This window comes from Brassica napus, chromosome C6, assembly GCF_020379485.1.
Source record: "Brassica napus cultivar Da-Ae chromosome C6, Da-Ae, whole genome shotgun sequence".
NCBI classification, from domain to species: domain Eukaryota; kingdom Viridiplantae; phylum Streptophyta; class Magnoliopsida; order Brassicales; family Brassicaceae; genus Brassica; species Brassica napus.
This window is the reverse complement of record NC_063449.1, coordinates 4,763,041-4,780,029: the sequence shown is the minus strand read 5'-3', so window position 1 is coordinate 4,780,029 and position 16,989 is coordinate 4,763,041. Positions and strand designations below refer to the sequence as shown.

The 16,989-nt window shown below is 31.6% G+C and overlaps 1 protein-coding gene across 1 annotated transcript; it reads left to right on the top strand.

Annotated features, from left to right (window-relative positions):
• The first annotated feature begins 13,694 nt into the window (after positions 1 to 13,694).
• LOC106358655 (agamous-like MADS-box protein AGL97) lies at positions 13,695 to 16,989 on the top strand. The gene has a single exon (XM_048761675.1). The coding sequence runs from the start codon at positions 14,559 to 14,561 to the stop codon at positions 15,300 to 15,302; it is 744 nt and encodes a 247-aa protein (XP_048617632.1). The 5' UTR covers positions 13,695 to 14,558; the 3' UTR covers positions 15,303 to 16,989.

Genomic DNA, 16,989 nt, shown 5'->3' with positions numbered 1-16,989 from the left:
TGGTTTAGTTCCACGGTCTCGGGTTAAAGGTCCTCACTTCCAACTGTCGTGGTCATATTGATAAGAGCAATGTAAATTTCTAAGTCTCAGCATCCAGTTTGCAGCCATAACCATAACATAAACGTTCTTAATCCATAAATTTGCATGAAACTTCAAAAGAGAGCTTTGTTTTAAAACACATAAATTTAGGGTTGCAATTAATTTTAATAAACATTTGTAATAACATTCGTAATGATATTTATATGTTTTGATAAAGAAACCCGTTTAAATATTAAAAGTTAGCCTCAGTTTGACTATTGAATTGAACCAAAACCATTAATATGATGTTGAGAAAAGTTACACACAGCTATAAGCAGTGCTAGCTCTGATCTAAAGCTGGTAAAGCTAGGGCTTTACGCGCCAAAATACATAAATATTTAATGGCATCAATATTGTGTAAATCGCTTATAGTCGAGGGGTTGAGTTCCACAGTCTCGGGTTAAAGGTCCTCACTTCCAATTGCCATGAGCATATTGATAAGAGCAATGTAAATTTCCAAGTCTCAGCATCTTGTTTGCAGCTACAACCACAACAAAAACATTCTCAATCCATAAATTTCCATGAAATTTCGAAATAGAGATTTGTTTTAAAACACATAGCTCCATTTTTGCATATCAAAGAAGAGGCCACAAGCCTCGTCAACCCTGTTACATCTAGTGTGGATCTTGATCATCATATTGTAGAAATTCTTCTAATTCTTTATCCTATTGAAAATATCTACACGAAGATCAATGCATCCTCTCTTACTAGGCTCCTGCAAATTTTGAAATCCCTTTAAATTTCAAGGACCAACTCATTAGTTTTTAATAAACAATGATTTTGCTGATGATTTGTCATTATATTCAGAATAATTAATAATAATATTAATAAATTATTAATAATAATATCATAATTAATTTTATTTTATATTTAGTTTAGTTAGATCAAAACAATTTTATCTATCTATATATATATGTCATTATATTATCTACAAGTAATACATGTTTTGTAACTTATTATTTTGTTATGGTTTCTAAAATCTAAATACGTTTATTGGCTATTGTTATTTGTTTGATTTATATGAGTTATGGTTGTTTATAATTTTCTCAATGTCACTGAATTTTTATATCCATAACTACAATAAATGCTTGATATCAAATTTAAATTTCCTAATGACGGTTTGGTTGATAGTATAAAAGATTTTTGATCCAAAATATGCACCCCTAAATAACAAATGAAACAAAAAAAGAATTTATATAAATTATCAATATGAATATTAAAGTTAGATATTCTATAATATTAACTAGACTTAAATAAAAGTACTTTGATGTGTCCACGCTATGCACATATTTTTTTGACATTTAAATATGGGCTTTTTGCAGAATTGACCTATAACTTAAAGTCAAACACAAAACTAACTTCTTTTTTTTTTAAATTGGTTTTGTCCTATTCACCCCACAAATTCATATAATTTACGAAAATGCCATCAATTCTTTTTTTCTTTTTTTCTTCGAAAATGACATTTTTACTCTCTCACCCTCATCATCTTCAAGTAATTACAAGATTGCCATTGTCATCAATACCACAACCACCATGAACAACCAATTTGAAGCTTTTAATGCTCCCAAAATCGATTTACCCTTCTTCTTTTTCCATTCTTGTGAACTAAACACAACATATCTCTCACTTTCTCTCCACAATGAGCTAAAAAAACCCAAGATTTTGATTCTACATTTTTTATGGTTCATAAAGTCATAGAAGCTAATGATTCTGGGTGGGTTACTTTCGTTTGTGATTCTGTGTGCTTGGAGAAGCCTTATGTATGCTAAGGAACTTATCTCACCAATTTAAGGTATGACATCGAATTTTTTTCCAGATCTGTTCGTCAGACAATTTACTTGAGAAGTTGTCTGGCTGTAGACAACTTACCTGGAAGTCGTCTGGTCAACGCAGAGGTTATTTTTGCAATTGACTTTGAAATCTGTAACCTGAGACGACTGAAAGTTAAGTCGTCTATTTTTGTTTGGTTTCAAAAAAAATTCCAAAGAACCTAGACGACTTACATTTCAGTCGTCATAGGTTAGTTTTGCATTTGACTTGATAATTTCAGAAGTTTGACTTCCCCAGACGACTGACATTTCAGTCGTCTGGCGAAAATTAAAATAATAATATTTTTTTAAAAGTAGACGACTTACAGTTAAGTCGTCATAGGTTAGTTTTGCAATTGAAAAAAAAAACTTCAAAATTTAATTATACACAGACGACTTATAATTCAGTCGTCCACGAGATGACTTACTTGTAAGTCGTCCAGGATTTTTTTCCGAGATTCTGGTCAAACCTCGTAAATCCTGGACGACTTACATTTCAGTCGTCTCGTGGACGACTGAATTATAAGTCGTCTGTATATAATTAAATCTTGAAGTTTTTTTTTTCAATTGCAAAACTAACCTATGACGACTTAACTGTAAGTCGTCTACTTTTAAAAAAATATTATTATTTTAATTTTCACTAGACGACTGAAATGTAAGTCGTCCAGAAAAGTCAAACTTCTGAAATAATCCAGTCGAATGCAAAACTAACCTATGACGACTGAAATATAAGTCGTCTAGCTTTTTTGGAGTTTTTTTTTTAGCCAAAAAATAGTAGACGACTTATTTTTCAGTCGTCCGAAATAACAGATTTCAAAGTCAATTGCAAAAATAACCTCTGCGTTGACCAGACGACGTATAGTTTAGTCGTCTGGACAACTTAGATTGAAGTCGTCTGCGTCTTCCCCGCTAGTTTTTAAGTCTTCTACGTTAGTTTTTGAATAACTTATATTTTTAAGAGTGATAAGTAACTTCAAGATATGTAAAACTCATATTTACAAAATATGTTCTCTCCCTTAGTTTTACTAAATTTGACTAAGATTTTCAACGTAAACTTATAATAAAATATGATATGCTTTGACTAGTTACTATTGTTTGTTTCCATCTCTTAAGTATTATTGTTATAGACAATAATGATGACTATTGTTATGAGTTGGAAGAAGGGTTAAAATGCTTCTTAAAATGTTGTATCAATATAAAGCTACCAACATTCTTGTTTATTAAGATGAGAAAAAGGCCATTGGAGTTTATTATTGCATATGAGAGATCCAAAGATAAGAAAAAGGCTACTGAAGTCTATTATTTCATTGATTTGTAAATGTGTAAACACATTGTTAGCACATTTAATACATCTTGGAAAACATTATTACTGATTTTACAAAAAATTCACAACTAAAAGAGTAGACATGCAATTCACAAAACAGACCACAAACAAAACTATTATAGATCATTTCTCTACAAAGACAAGCTTGGATTCCACTTGAGTAGACAAGACCACACGACTTTTAAGAAGTCCAGACGACTTCTAAGAAGTCCAGACGACTTCCAAGAAGTTCAGACGACTTTGTCAGAAGACTTTTAGGAAGTTCAGACGACTTCCAGACGACTTTACAGGAAGTCCAGACGACTTTACAGGAAGTCCAGACGACTTTACAGGAAGTCCAGACGACTTTACAGGAAGTCCAGACGACTTTGTCAGAAGACTTCCAAGAAGTCCAGACGACTTCCAGACGACTTCTAGACGACCTCCAGACGATTTCCAGACGACTAACAGGTAAGTCGTCCCAGAAGTCTTCCAGATCTGAAAAACCTGCATATTAAATACAGATCTGAAAAACCTGCATATCCAAAAACGTTCAAATGGCTTAAAAACAGAAAAAATGAGTGAAAGATTAGATAAATCTACCTTTACAGAACACACAAAAATACATATCTAAAAATAATAGATCTACCTTTAAATTAGTGGAAGATGAGTACCATCTAATTAAAAACCTGCAAAAAAGATAGATTAGTAAGAAAGACATGAGACAAAACTGGAAAATTCATATAAAGTTTGGTGTTTTCAAGTCAAAGAGATTAAAGTGGGTTTGGAGAGTTTTAGTTTGGGAAAAAAGTAAGAACTTTATACAACAAGAAGTTACCAAATACAGAAAAATCAGACATAAGAACTTACCAAAACGCTCAGATCTATTATGAAAGGGAGACTTCGTCAGAAGACTTTCATGAAGTCCAGACGACTTCCTGGAAGTCCAGACGACTTTCTGGAAGTCCAGACGACTTCCTGGAAGTCTAGACGACTTCCTGGAAGCCCAGACGACTTCCTGGAAGTCCGGACGACTTTGTCAGAAGACTTCCAAGAAGTCCAGACGACTTCCAGACGACTTCCAGACGACTAACAGGTAAGTCGTCCAAGAAGTTTTCCAGATCTGAAAAACCTGCATATCAAATCCAGATCTGAAAAGCTTGCATATCCAGAATCGTTCAAATGACTTAAAAATAGAGAAAATGAGTGGAAGATTAGATAAATCTACATTTCTAGAACACACAAAAATACATATATAAAATTAATAGATTTACCTTTAAATTAGTGGAAGATGAGTACCATTTGATTAAAAACTTGCAAAAGAGATAGATTAGTAGGAAATACATGAGACAAAACTGAAAAATTCATATAAAGTTTGGTGTTTTCAAGTCAAAAAGATTAGAGAGAGGTTGGAGAGTTTTAGAATGATGAACATTACATTTTTGTTGCAGCCATTTGAGAGGAGGAGAGAGAATGTATAAATTTTTCTTTATATAGGGAGACAAAAAATCCAATTAGGTTAAATATTTTTGACTCAGACGACTTCCTGGACGACTTACATTTCAGTCGTCTGGTGAAGAAATTAAAACAGACGACTTACATGTAAGTCGTCCAGAAGAGTTTAATATTTTTAGCGGGAAATTAAATATTTTTAGCGGGAAACTAAAATAGAAGACTTTCCAGACGACTTACAAGTAAGTCGTCTGGTTTAAATTATTTAAGTGGGAAAATAATTTTTTTAAAAAAATTTAGGCGGGAATATTTGGACGACTCACATGTAAGTCGTCTGTTTTAATTTCTTCACCAGATGACTGAAATGTAAGTCGTCCGAGTAAATTATTCAACAGACGACTGAAATATACGTCGTCCGAGTAAATTTTTCAACAGACGACTGAAATATTAGTCGTCCACACCCTAACCAGATGACTGAAATGTAAGTCGTCCGAGTAAATTATTCAACAGACGACTGAAATATAAGTCGTCCACACCCTAACCAGATGACTGAAATATACGTCGTCCGAGTAAATTATTCAACAGACGACTGAAATATAAGTCGTCCACACCCTAAACATAACTCCTAAACTTAATTATCTAATTAAAGACTTCATAAAATCAAATCAAACTTGAAAAGTGTTTACTATACACATAAATAAACACATATAAGTGAAAACTAATTTTTGAAAAAAACATTTTAGTTTTCCAAAATCTAACCCTAACAATACATACAATACTACAACATATGTTTGCCAAACTCCTAAACCAAAGTATTTCATGATTCACTACTTCCACTCATCTATCTTCAAAACAAATCAATTTTATCATATCTTAATTTATATCACTTAAAACTGTTTATAATTACTTGATTTTTATTTTTTGCACATCAAAATATTTTTTTACAAGATTTATAAATTATTTTTAAAATAAACCGGTACTAGACGACTTACACTTCAGTCGTCCAGACGACTTCCAACATCTCAGACGACTCAGACGATTTACTAGGGCTATATTCGTAAAAATGACTTCTGTTTTTTTGTTTGGTCACAAGGGGCTGAGCTGTAATTTCACTAGGTTTTTAGGTTAGTTTTGCATTTGATTCAAGTTTGGGTATAGGTTTGGGGTTAAAATCAAGTTGTGGGTTAGTTTTGGCAAAAACCCCTTTAAATATTTAATTATGAGCAATTAGTTGGAGCTACTATATTTTAATTTTGGATTTGAATTTTTGAACAGGTGTAGTTGATGTTTGTGTGTATGTGGTTGTGTGTTTTTTTAAAAAATATTTTGGGCTTGCTTCATTGAAGTTATATGAACTTTTTACAATTTACTTATAGTATTTAATAGTGACTAGTTTAAAAGTACATGTTATAAAAATATTAGTTTGAGAAAGTGGACGTATACATGTAAATGTTATGGTATCTTAGTGATATTAAATCGTATTGGTGACTGAACATGAAATTTGCAAATTTATGTTATCGGTGGAGGACGTCAATGGAGTGTCAATTAGTTGTAGTATTTGAAGATAAAGTATTGAAATGAAGAACACATAATTTGTCATTTGTTTAAAGTAATAGCATTAGTCGCTTTGATCAAAGAAAAAAAGCATTAGTCGCATCTTTTCTTTTGAAGTTGTTTGGATGTCACAGCATTGTCGCCCTTGTAGTCTGTAGTGTGGTCATGTAACAATCAAGTTTTTTTTTAACATATATTCTATGCAATAATTTATAATGATCTTTTAGCACCGGTCTCTAACATTATACGGTAAAACCTCTTTAATTTAATAATATTGAAACTATAAAATTTATTAAGTTATATATAATTTCTTTTTTTAGATTAATATATTTTAGAAAAAAAATTATTATAAGGAAAATTACTTAATTTCAGTGTTTATATTTTCATTAAATTTTGTACGTTCGACTTGCATATCCTTTTCAATATATTATTTGATGTATATGAGATATGTATTATACAATTTTAATGTTTTTAGAGACAAGATTTATATATTAAATAATAGAAAATCTTAAGAAAAATAGAAATAAAATCCATTGTAAATATAAAACAAACAATATAATATTATTATTTATCTTATACTAATTGTATATATAAAATGATTAATTGTGGTTTCAATGGAACTATATATTTACATATAATCTTCAAAACAGTAATATGTTATTATTTTATTAGTTTGTATATTATTTGTATCAGTCCAATTCGAGAGCGACAAATTTTATTAATTTATATAATTTATTAATTTATTGAATATTAATTTATAGAGTTTCTACTACGGTTTTGTTTCCAACCAATTTTATCAATGTATAATTTCCAACATTTATCTTTCTTCTGCATGGTATGGTTATACCATAAAAGTAAATTGCATCAAGATACGAACTTTCCACAGCTCTTTGAAGATGATAGAAGCTGGTGTCAGATTGTTTTTAAAAAAAAAAAAATATTCTTGTATGTCTTTGACATGATGAACTTCTATGTTCCCGTCTGATAAGTATCTTGTCTTTAAGCAAAAAAAAAAAAGTATCTTGTCATTAGATCGTTATATCTTATTAGAAAAGCAAGTGCATAAATATTCAGTGGTTTGATAATCATATTTTTGTAAACACATACGTATTTAGCAATTCTGGCTAGGGTTATATCCGCTCTACGGACAAGTTAGCAAATGAATAAACAAGTGTATGACAAATAAAAGACATCTTAAACTTTAAGTAGAACTTTAAAATGTAATGTTTAGTTTATACTCTCAATTAACAATAACAATATTTTTTTGTAATCTAAATATTTTCACTGTTTTTATTTTGTTATTTTCATCAAAGATTATATAATTATTTTACCATTAAATTTTTGACATGAATATGTAACTGTTTTATTTAATTCCTTTTTCAAAACAATCACCGGCGAAAATAATTTATGATTGTGTATGTAAAACATATCTAATACTATAAAGTTGAGTTTTTCTCTATTTGGAGAAAATTTCGCCACATGTCATTTCAAAAAGTCTTCAATTTACGTCGGGTTTCCTAACATAAGTTATATGGCTACTCCGTTGTTCTTTTATATTCTTTTGCATATGGGCCCAGCAGTTCATGGATTTCTCCTATTTTGATTTGGGAGATGCAGAACAGAGTCGCGTGACTTTTCTGATGACACAGCCTCAGAACATGTAACTGTTGCTGCAATCATTCACTCGCTACATTAAGACTCCCACTAACACGATTTACCCGGCTCACCCCGCTCTCTCGCATTCAATCAGTTTCACCCTCCTTGATGGTAATAGAGTGACACTGGCAGAGGTATTTCTTAAGTAGCGATTCGAGAATTTAAAAGCTATGATCGAAGTTCTGGAAAGATTTGCAAAAGGTAGTAGATGAATTCAAAAAAAAAGGTTGTAGAATGATTAATTGCGTCGCAACTCTAAACATCGCATTAAAAATCATTATCTTACAATATTAAAAGGGCAATATGAAGCTTTCTAAGCTATGCCACGCCGTTTAAAAAATCAACGAATAAGAAAGCTCCAAACGGCCACATCAAACTATTGTTACTTGACACAGACTTTACACGGGCCAATTATGTGAGCTGATAATGTTGAGAACTGACCCATTTTTATGTAAAACCTATCCCTTCGCTGGCGACTTACTACGATCGTCTCATGGTCTGCCTCCAACTCCTTGCCGTTACTACCGATTCTGATTCTCGAGCCATAAAGCTTATCACTTTACTGCAGAAATCCAATCGGCCTGGATTTATTTCAATCTCATCATCTCCCCTCCCCCCTATATATGTCCTTCATCTGTGGCCCCTGCAACTATGTTCTTCAATGATGAGCTACGTTTTCGATTGATACATTTCTGAGAAGTTAGGAATACAGCGAAAGCTGTGGCTTCTTAATTGGAGTAGAGCTGTTTCTCATAGATAAACAGGTATGTAATATATTTTTTGTAAAGAGATAATTTTTTTCCTTAAATTTAGATCCGCTGAGTCGAACCATTCAACTTACAAATATCCAGTGGGTAGTTTCTGAGTGAACGTCCGGTACCTTATGAGTCTCAAGCACGCACGCGTCGAGTTTTGGTTCACTTACAAATAAAAGAGTAAGCATTTGAAACTCCTTTAACAACAAAAAAAAAAAACAATTGTATTGCATACTAACCTCAATCTTAATTTGAATGAACAATTGCAGTGGGCCTGTGAGACTATGATGAATGTTTACTTGCGGGACAAGGCTGCGAAGTTCTACTGCAAATTCAGCGACACCCGCGAATACTAAACATATTAGAGGTAATCAGTTCCCTTCTTATTAGTTAGTGACTTAGTGTATGGTATAAACATAGACTCCCCATTTGTTGGCCAGGCCTTAGCTATCTTTTCTATATTCCATTTGGTAACCCACCTTTCAAACCCACAGGGAACATTGCCCTCAGCTACATTGATAAACATGTACCTCTCACAAATGAGTATCTCTCCTGGTGTACAATCCGGCCTCATTCAAATTTATTGTTGTGAACTCCATCTGATTCAAAATATATATGTATAAGATTGGCTCAAACCCAAACGTTGCTGCCATAGCTAATGCGTCAGAGGTCACCAAGGTTGCGACAATGATTGTTGCTGAGATCTTAACATGAACCCGCTAAGGTACTTTCTAGAACAAATAACCATACATACTTACTAGGTTTAACTGTTTAGGAATTTCCGGCAGGTACCATTGATGATGTTGAGACTTGAGAGGGACTCTAACTGGTACTACATTGCATGCAATGACTGCCAAACTAAAGCGAACAGAGGTCTGACTTCATTGATATTCCCAAAATGTAGAAATGTGAAGGCTACTGGAGTTGCAAAGTAATCTATCCCTATCCTCACATTTCTGCATCGAGTAGCCTTTTATTCTAAGTTGTTTCGTCTTTATTATAGGTACCATACTGATCTGTCATCTACGACAATGACGATAAGGCCACTTTTGTGCTACTTGGCGATGCTGGTCATGAGCTCACGGGAAGGCAGGCGTCAGAGTTAAACTGATAACTATTTTCAGGTCACTTTAAATATTCTTAATTCACGTATGCGGTTGTGTAGTCTCTGTAGCACCTGTTGTGAATGCTAGGTAAATGGAGACTTGGATGGGTGCTCATCATGAGAAGCGAACTCCCCAAAGTCTTGTGGTTACCATTGGCCAAGCCCACAAGTTCAGAGTGAAGGTCCCAGACTACAATTTCACAACAAAAAGCAGACCATATCTATCACTTAGGTAGTCTCTCCTGCTGTCCTGCCAGCTTGCCAGCTCTAGCACCTGCCGTGTAGATCCAAGTCAACGCAGGCGGTGATAACGAGCCAATTCTAAGGGCAAGTGTTAGCTTCAAAGTCTTCCTTATATTCAACCTGCTTTGCAAGTTCTTTTGGTGAGGCATGTGCCCCAACTAATGTCATCGAGGAGAAGAAGGAAGCGAAGCATGCAAGATTTAGTAACTAAAAGCTCTCATATTCCACTTACCTACTCCATGTATGCTTCCTGGCACCAATGACTTATCCATTATCTTATGTCTATATGGCTTATGTTTTTGTCTTTTTCTAGAATTTCCATGTCCCTTTAGCTATGTTTGCTTTATATTCCTTGGACAAACCAACCTCCATCCCAAACATCATCACTTAATGGCTTACCTTGCACAAACATCATAATTTCCAGACCAGTCTTTAACTACACAGCCACGGGGGTGATTGGTAAGTAATGTGAGTGTTTTCCACAGCTCATTTTTTTTCTACATCCACTTTGGTTTATCAATCATGCTTTAAGAAAAAATTTAAAGCTACAGCCATAAAAACTAAAATAGAAAACAAAATAGCTTTGGAAATCAATTTTTCTAGAGCTTTATATTTAGTGCTCTGAAAATAATTAATCTACAGCTACATCAATAAAATCTACTATTATTCTAAAACCAAAAAAATAAAAGCCACAACACTTACCAATCATCCTATACATCTCCGTATCTCATTCGTTGCAAAATATTCTCTACAATAACTTTTTTTAATAATCGTGGGACCCTAGATTGGAAAAGTAAGAGATTTGGCGAGATGTGTAACATTTACCTTCAATGTAATTCCACCGTGGTTGACCTTAGTTTTGTGAACTCTTTGATGATAGACTTTACTTACCTTATAGGACATCATGCTTGGAAGAAGAAGAAGCAATCACTACTACACTGTCAGCGCCCAATTGGCTAAGAATTAATACATTGATATGAGTTTTCTCATGAGCCTGGAAGAAAAACACTGATTATAACAGAAATGAAAATTTCGTACATTGATATTATTCCATTCGAGCTTGCGTCAGGGCCCACATTTATTCCTACAGGTTTTTTACTGTTCCTATAATTTATGTACTTTGTTCTCCTGCAATTTCATTATTGCTTCTTCATCCCTTTGTGTCATGGATGTACATCATATTTATATCAATTTCCATTACAGTTTTAACAAAGAAAAAAAAAACAATTACTAAAGTCTATTAATATATATGTGATTAAGATTGTTTTACCAAGATTCTAAAAACCATCCTATAATTGTAGATGATGAATCAAGGAATACAAATAAGTTTCCTATCTCGGCATATTAAACAGTCTAACTATATCATACTCGCATTTGAATTCTCGCATAGATCGATTCATTGTCTTTTCAAAAAACTTAATAGACATTATTCGAAGGCTTAATGAAATTAAAAATAGAATACAAAAAATTTCTACATCACACGCAATAAGACAAACTTAGACTTCGATTGGTTTAGTAGTTTCTGGTTTTAGTTTTGGGTTTTAGATAGTTACTAGGTTTGGTTCTTCATTTTTATATTGTGCTTTTGACTTTCAAATTTTGGTTTTAGTTTTGGTTTCTATATTTACAGTTTGGTATTAAAATTTTGATTTTTAAATTTAGATTTTTACTGTTTTTAGTGTTTTGTATTTTATTGGTTTTACAAAAAAAAAGAAATTTTCTAAGATAACTCTTTTTAGTTTATTTCCACCAAAAGAATATCCAAAGAGAAAAATGATCAAAAGAAAGTTTATTAAATGGTAAATATACACTTATACTTATATGATTGACTAATCTAAACTCAGAGAAAGAATATACATTTACTAAAAGTTGATATATATTATATAAAAAATATCACAAGTATATATGGTATGTTACAAGCAGTTTTATGGTTTACCACTTAAAAACTGATATAATATAAAAAACTGATTTGCCAATTTTATAGGAATTTTTTTCGATTAAATTGTTACAAAGGTTTTTGATTCCCTTAAATCATTTTTTTTAGAAATCTAATGGGATAATACAATGGTTAATTTTTGTAATACAAAAATAAATTAAATAAATAACTATAGGCTATATAATATTATAATATTATTCTATTTTTTTATATACATATAGAATAGTTTATGTGAATATAATATACAACATATATATAGAATTCATCAAAATTATGTCTAATTTGAAATTGAAACTAAACTATACCATATAAATATGTAGTATAGTATAGATTAAAAAACAAATATATTGATTTTACTATAAAATTGTAAAAATATATGTCTGTTTTAAATTTACAAAACATGTTATGTGTGAAAAAGCTATCTTTTTAATATGTGAAATGCAAAAGCAAATAATTGTGTTAATAAAAAACTAAAGCAATTATATGAGATGGGGGAGACATGCTAAATAAAGAAAACAAAAGAAAAATAGCAAAAATTAACACTACATATAAGGGTGATTTAGCAATTTTTATATAATGTATAGGCTATACTCTAACCATTAATTTGTTACGTATATTAAATTGAAGTTTTTTTGCTATACAATCAAAATTTACGATATTACAATGGTTTTTGCAAAACAAAAACGAAAATTCCTACTAAAACTAAATACAAGCAACACTTTAATCCAAAATATTGTTACAAAATTGTTTTAAAGAATTAGATACATACTGAAACAAAATAATTGACGTAATAGTACAAAATGTGAAATTTTAAAAATTAAAAATATAAACCACACTTTAAAAATTAGATACATACTCAATCAAAACAATTTCATAATACAAAATATAAACAATTAAAATTAAAATATATAATCTGCCCGTAGCGTGGAGAAAATCTCCAGTATTTTTAAAAAGAATATAAAAAATTAAACAGGTGTAAATTGTTTAGTCATTAAATTCCACAAAAATAGAACAGTAATTATCATTTAATTAGTATTAGTTTATAATTTATTATGTCAAAGTGAACATACACTCTAGAAATGGACATATGAACCGAAAACCGAGAACTAAACTGAAAAACTAGGATTCAAAACTGAATTGATGTTCACAAATATTCAAACTGTCCATATATCTTTGAAAACAAAAAATCCAAACTGAACTGGAAATGAACTGGAGCCGAACTAGAAACATAAAATATTTTTAGTATTAAGATTACCAAATATTTTTAAAACACTACTTACAAACTGAAATATCTGAAAAAAATGAATTGCCGAAATATTTTTTTATCCAAAATTTTTTAAATTATCCAAATAACCCTATAGAACAAAATAATTTATATCCGAACTATGTAAATTTATCCGAATTACCCTATATTTAATCTAAAAAAAGAAAAAAAAACTGACTTATCATCCGAAATATTCAAACACCCAGACCGAATTGAAACTGATATTTTATTGGATTAAGTTGACTCCTGAAATTGTAGCCTAAGCCTAACTGGAACCTCTACAAATTTTATAAATAACCAAACAATTCATATATCTTTAGAACCGAAAAAGAAACCGACACTTAACCAAAAACTGAATAGTTACCGAATATTCAAAGTATTGTTTATATATCTAAAATATTAATTATAAAAAAATAGTTTCAAAATTACCAAATAATTCTAAACACTGCTTATAAACTGAATCACCTGAAAAGTAAATTACCCTCATATTTGTTATCCTATTTTTTTTTTTTTTAAATATTATCTTAATCACCTAAAGGTGCCAAATTAGCTAAATTATTAATAGCTAAAATATTTAAATTTACGTGAATACCTGATATTTAATTCCAAATAACAAAAAAACAATTTTTATCTGAATTTTCCAAATTACCCCGAAAACATAATGAACTGGAACCGAATTGAAACCGATATTTTATCGGATATTAGTTGGTTTCTAAATTGTTAGCTAAGCTGAACTGAAACCGAAATGAAATTTATATATAATCGAACAATTCATATATTCTAGAGCTGATAAACAGAAAAAAAAACGGAACCAGAACTGAAGTGAAAACCAAAAATCCGTGACTAATCAAAACTATTAATTCTACAGTTAGTAATGACTAAATACAAAAATCTTAAAATTCTATTTACGTATTAACTTCAACGAAGGCTCGCTTCATCACAAACAAATACTAAAATACATGCACCAACACATTATTGATAAAAGAAACCACATAATATATTAAACATTCACCTACTACTATATACCTCAAAACAGCATCACCTCAACAAAATCACACACAACAACAAATGTGCTGAAGCGCGGGCATGTCCTAGTTTAATTATAAATAAATGTAGTTTTCAAAAATAATAATAAATATGTTAATTTTAAAAATATAATCTTGTTTTGAAGGTATCTTTCAAAATTTTCCCTGTCTGTCTGGGTTGTTGATGTTTTTAAGAAAAAAGGAAATAGTGAAAGTTAAATCATTTATTTACCAATCCACCGACGGAGCCTATAAATACCAGAGAGAAAGAGATTGTTTGTCACTTCAAAAAATTCTTTCTGACGCAGACACAACATAAACTCTCTCTCGACATTTGTCTCAATTAGGGTTTCGTTTGTTTGTGAAAAAAAAGAAAAGAATGGTGAAAGGAGGTACGAAGAGGAAGCCTGAGATGAAGAAGATCACAAACAAAGCTTCGCGCGCTACAACTTTTTCGAAACGCAGAGACGGTCTCTACAGCAAAGCGGCTCAGCTTTGTGTTCTCTCCGACGCTCAAATCGCTATCTTAGCGACACCGTCGTCTTCTTCCAACTCCAACGCTTCTTTCTTCTCGTTTGGTCACTCCTCCGTTGAGTCCGTTGTCTCGGCTTATCTCGCCGGACAGAGACTTCCTCCTGTTTCATCATCTCGTGACACGAGAGAAGACCTCGGTATATGTATGGCTCGCAAGGATCTAGGGTTAGGGTTTTGGTGGGACGACGACAAGCTTGCCAATTCGAAGAATCCGGAGGAACTTATGGAAGCGATGGAGTCTATGAAAGTACTCATGAGTCATCTCAAGGGTTTGGAGGATCAAACCCTATCAACGGTCGATCAATCACCTGACTTGGATGAATGGAGCGAGATGGAACTTACTCAACTCCTCCAAGATTGTGATGATGTACCACCACCACCTCCTCTTGTTAGCAACACTGACAAAGAAGAAGAGGATCAGACTGTATCTGACAACAACAACAACAACTCTGTATCATCATTACCTGCTGCAGCCGAAAAAAGCTTGGAAGAAGTGACGATGGATCTTGATTTTGATACTATTTTTGAAGGTTTGCTATCCTATGATGATGAGGATCTCTTCTGGTCTGATGACCTATTGTTCATGTAATTTTGAGGAGACTACGTTCGGTTTGTGTCTCCATGTCTTAATCAAGTGTAATAACATGTTTAACAAGTAAAATTTGAGGTTTGTGTACTTCTTCTTGTTATGTTTTTGCTTATTTGTTCTCACATATATTCTTTGCAAACGGGTACTGATCTCTGTTCGTATCTTCAATAAGAAGTTTTATAAACAAAACATACATTAGGGACATTCATTATAAATCAGCACTGACATTCATATTGTAATATTCAATCTTACAAAACTGAATGTTGCGAGCAGAGCATGGATCCTCTAGCACATACCTCAACAGAGTACAAAAGACTATCTCTGCTACAGTTCTCAATACAAAAAATTCTTCAAAAGCATAATTAGTCTTTACTTTACACAATCCAATTGTCCGCACGACCACCCTTACTCCTACAAGAGAGTGTCGTGTCCTGAAATTTAACTGCCAAGATGATAAAAGTAGACAAAGTCGTGTTCCATTAGGGAAGATGAACATCGCAGCTTGGGCGAAAGAAGAACAACACCAACAATAACAACATTGTAGATGCGGAGGAGACACAGAGGATTGAGTTTGATAAATGAGAAGAAGCAGAGGAATCCAAACATGACACAGAGGATTAAGTGTTGCTGTTGTTTTTTTTTTTTTTTTTTTTTTTTAAGTTTGTACTCTTATATATGGCCTTAATAATAGCTTGTTCGGTGAACAAACACAGAGTAACAGACTTAAAAACGTGTTAAGTCTAATCAGAAGCAGAGATGCGACCTATTGAGGTTACAAAAATATGTTGTGGTTGGTTCTCATGCGTCATTAGACTATGGGGTAACTTTTATCTTTTGAATAAAACATGATTGACTTACGTTAGGTCTCTAGGTCTTTCCTATTGCCTTAAGGAAAAAAATTAAACCAGAACTTATACAAAGACAATGTAAGTCGGTCTACGCAAACCGAACAACAATTGTGCTAGTGGCCTTCTATAAAATTTCACTGTAGTGCACACTAGTACTTTTGGTTCTGTTAGCTCAATGATTAGTTCTTTTACATCATACATGGCTTTCAGAGTTAATCCATATTATGCAGTTTTATTATTATCCCGAAGGTATCCTAAACCTATTGAATTACTCAGAGTAATTTCAAATACAAATGTATCATATGGATAGACTATCTCTCTTTGTATTTAAATGAAATCTAAATTATGGCTTTATATCCACGTGACCATAAAGTAAATGTAATGTTTAACCCCGGATTATTTAGCTTCTCAAAGTTCGCCTACCACTAAACCACCACATTATTATATAAAGTTTTTGATATTTTTTTGTAAAAGGTCTGACACACTTTATTATATCAACAATTTTCTTTGAAGATTAAATGATTCATTTGGAAATAGTTAGAACTGTTTTAGTATGTGTTTCTAGATAATTAAAAAAAACATTTAGTAAACAACAGACCAAAATTTAATTTTATATAGAGTAAAAAAATTACAAGTCAATAATATCATCAGAACTATAGTATTAATTTATATCATTATTAATTATTATTATAAAATATTTATATTTAAACATTTTTTTTAAAAAAAATTGATAAAACTTTGTAGATTTGTATTTCGTCATTTTATTAGATTATTTAATATATTTTATGTATCGATAATGCATATTCTAAAATATAAATGTGTTTTTAGATGTAATTTAA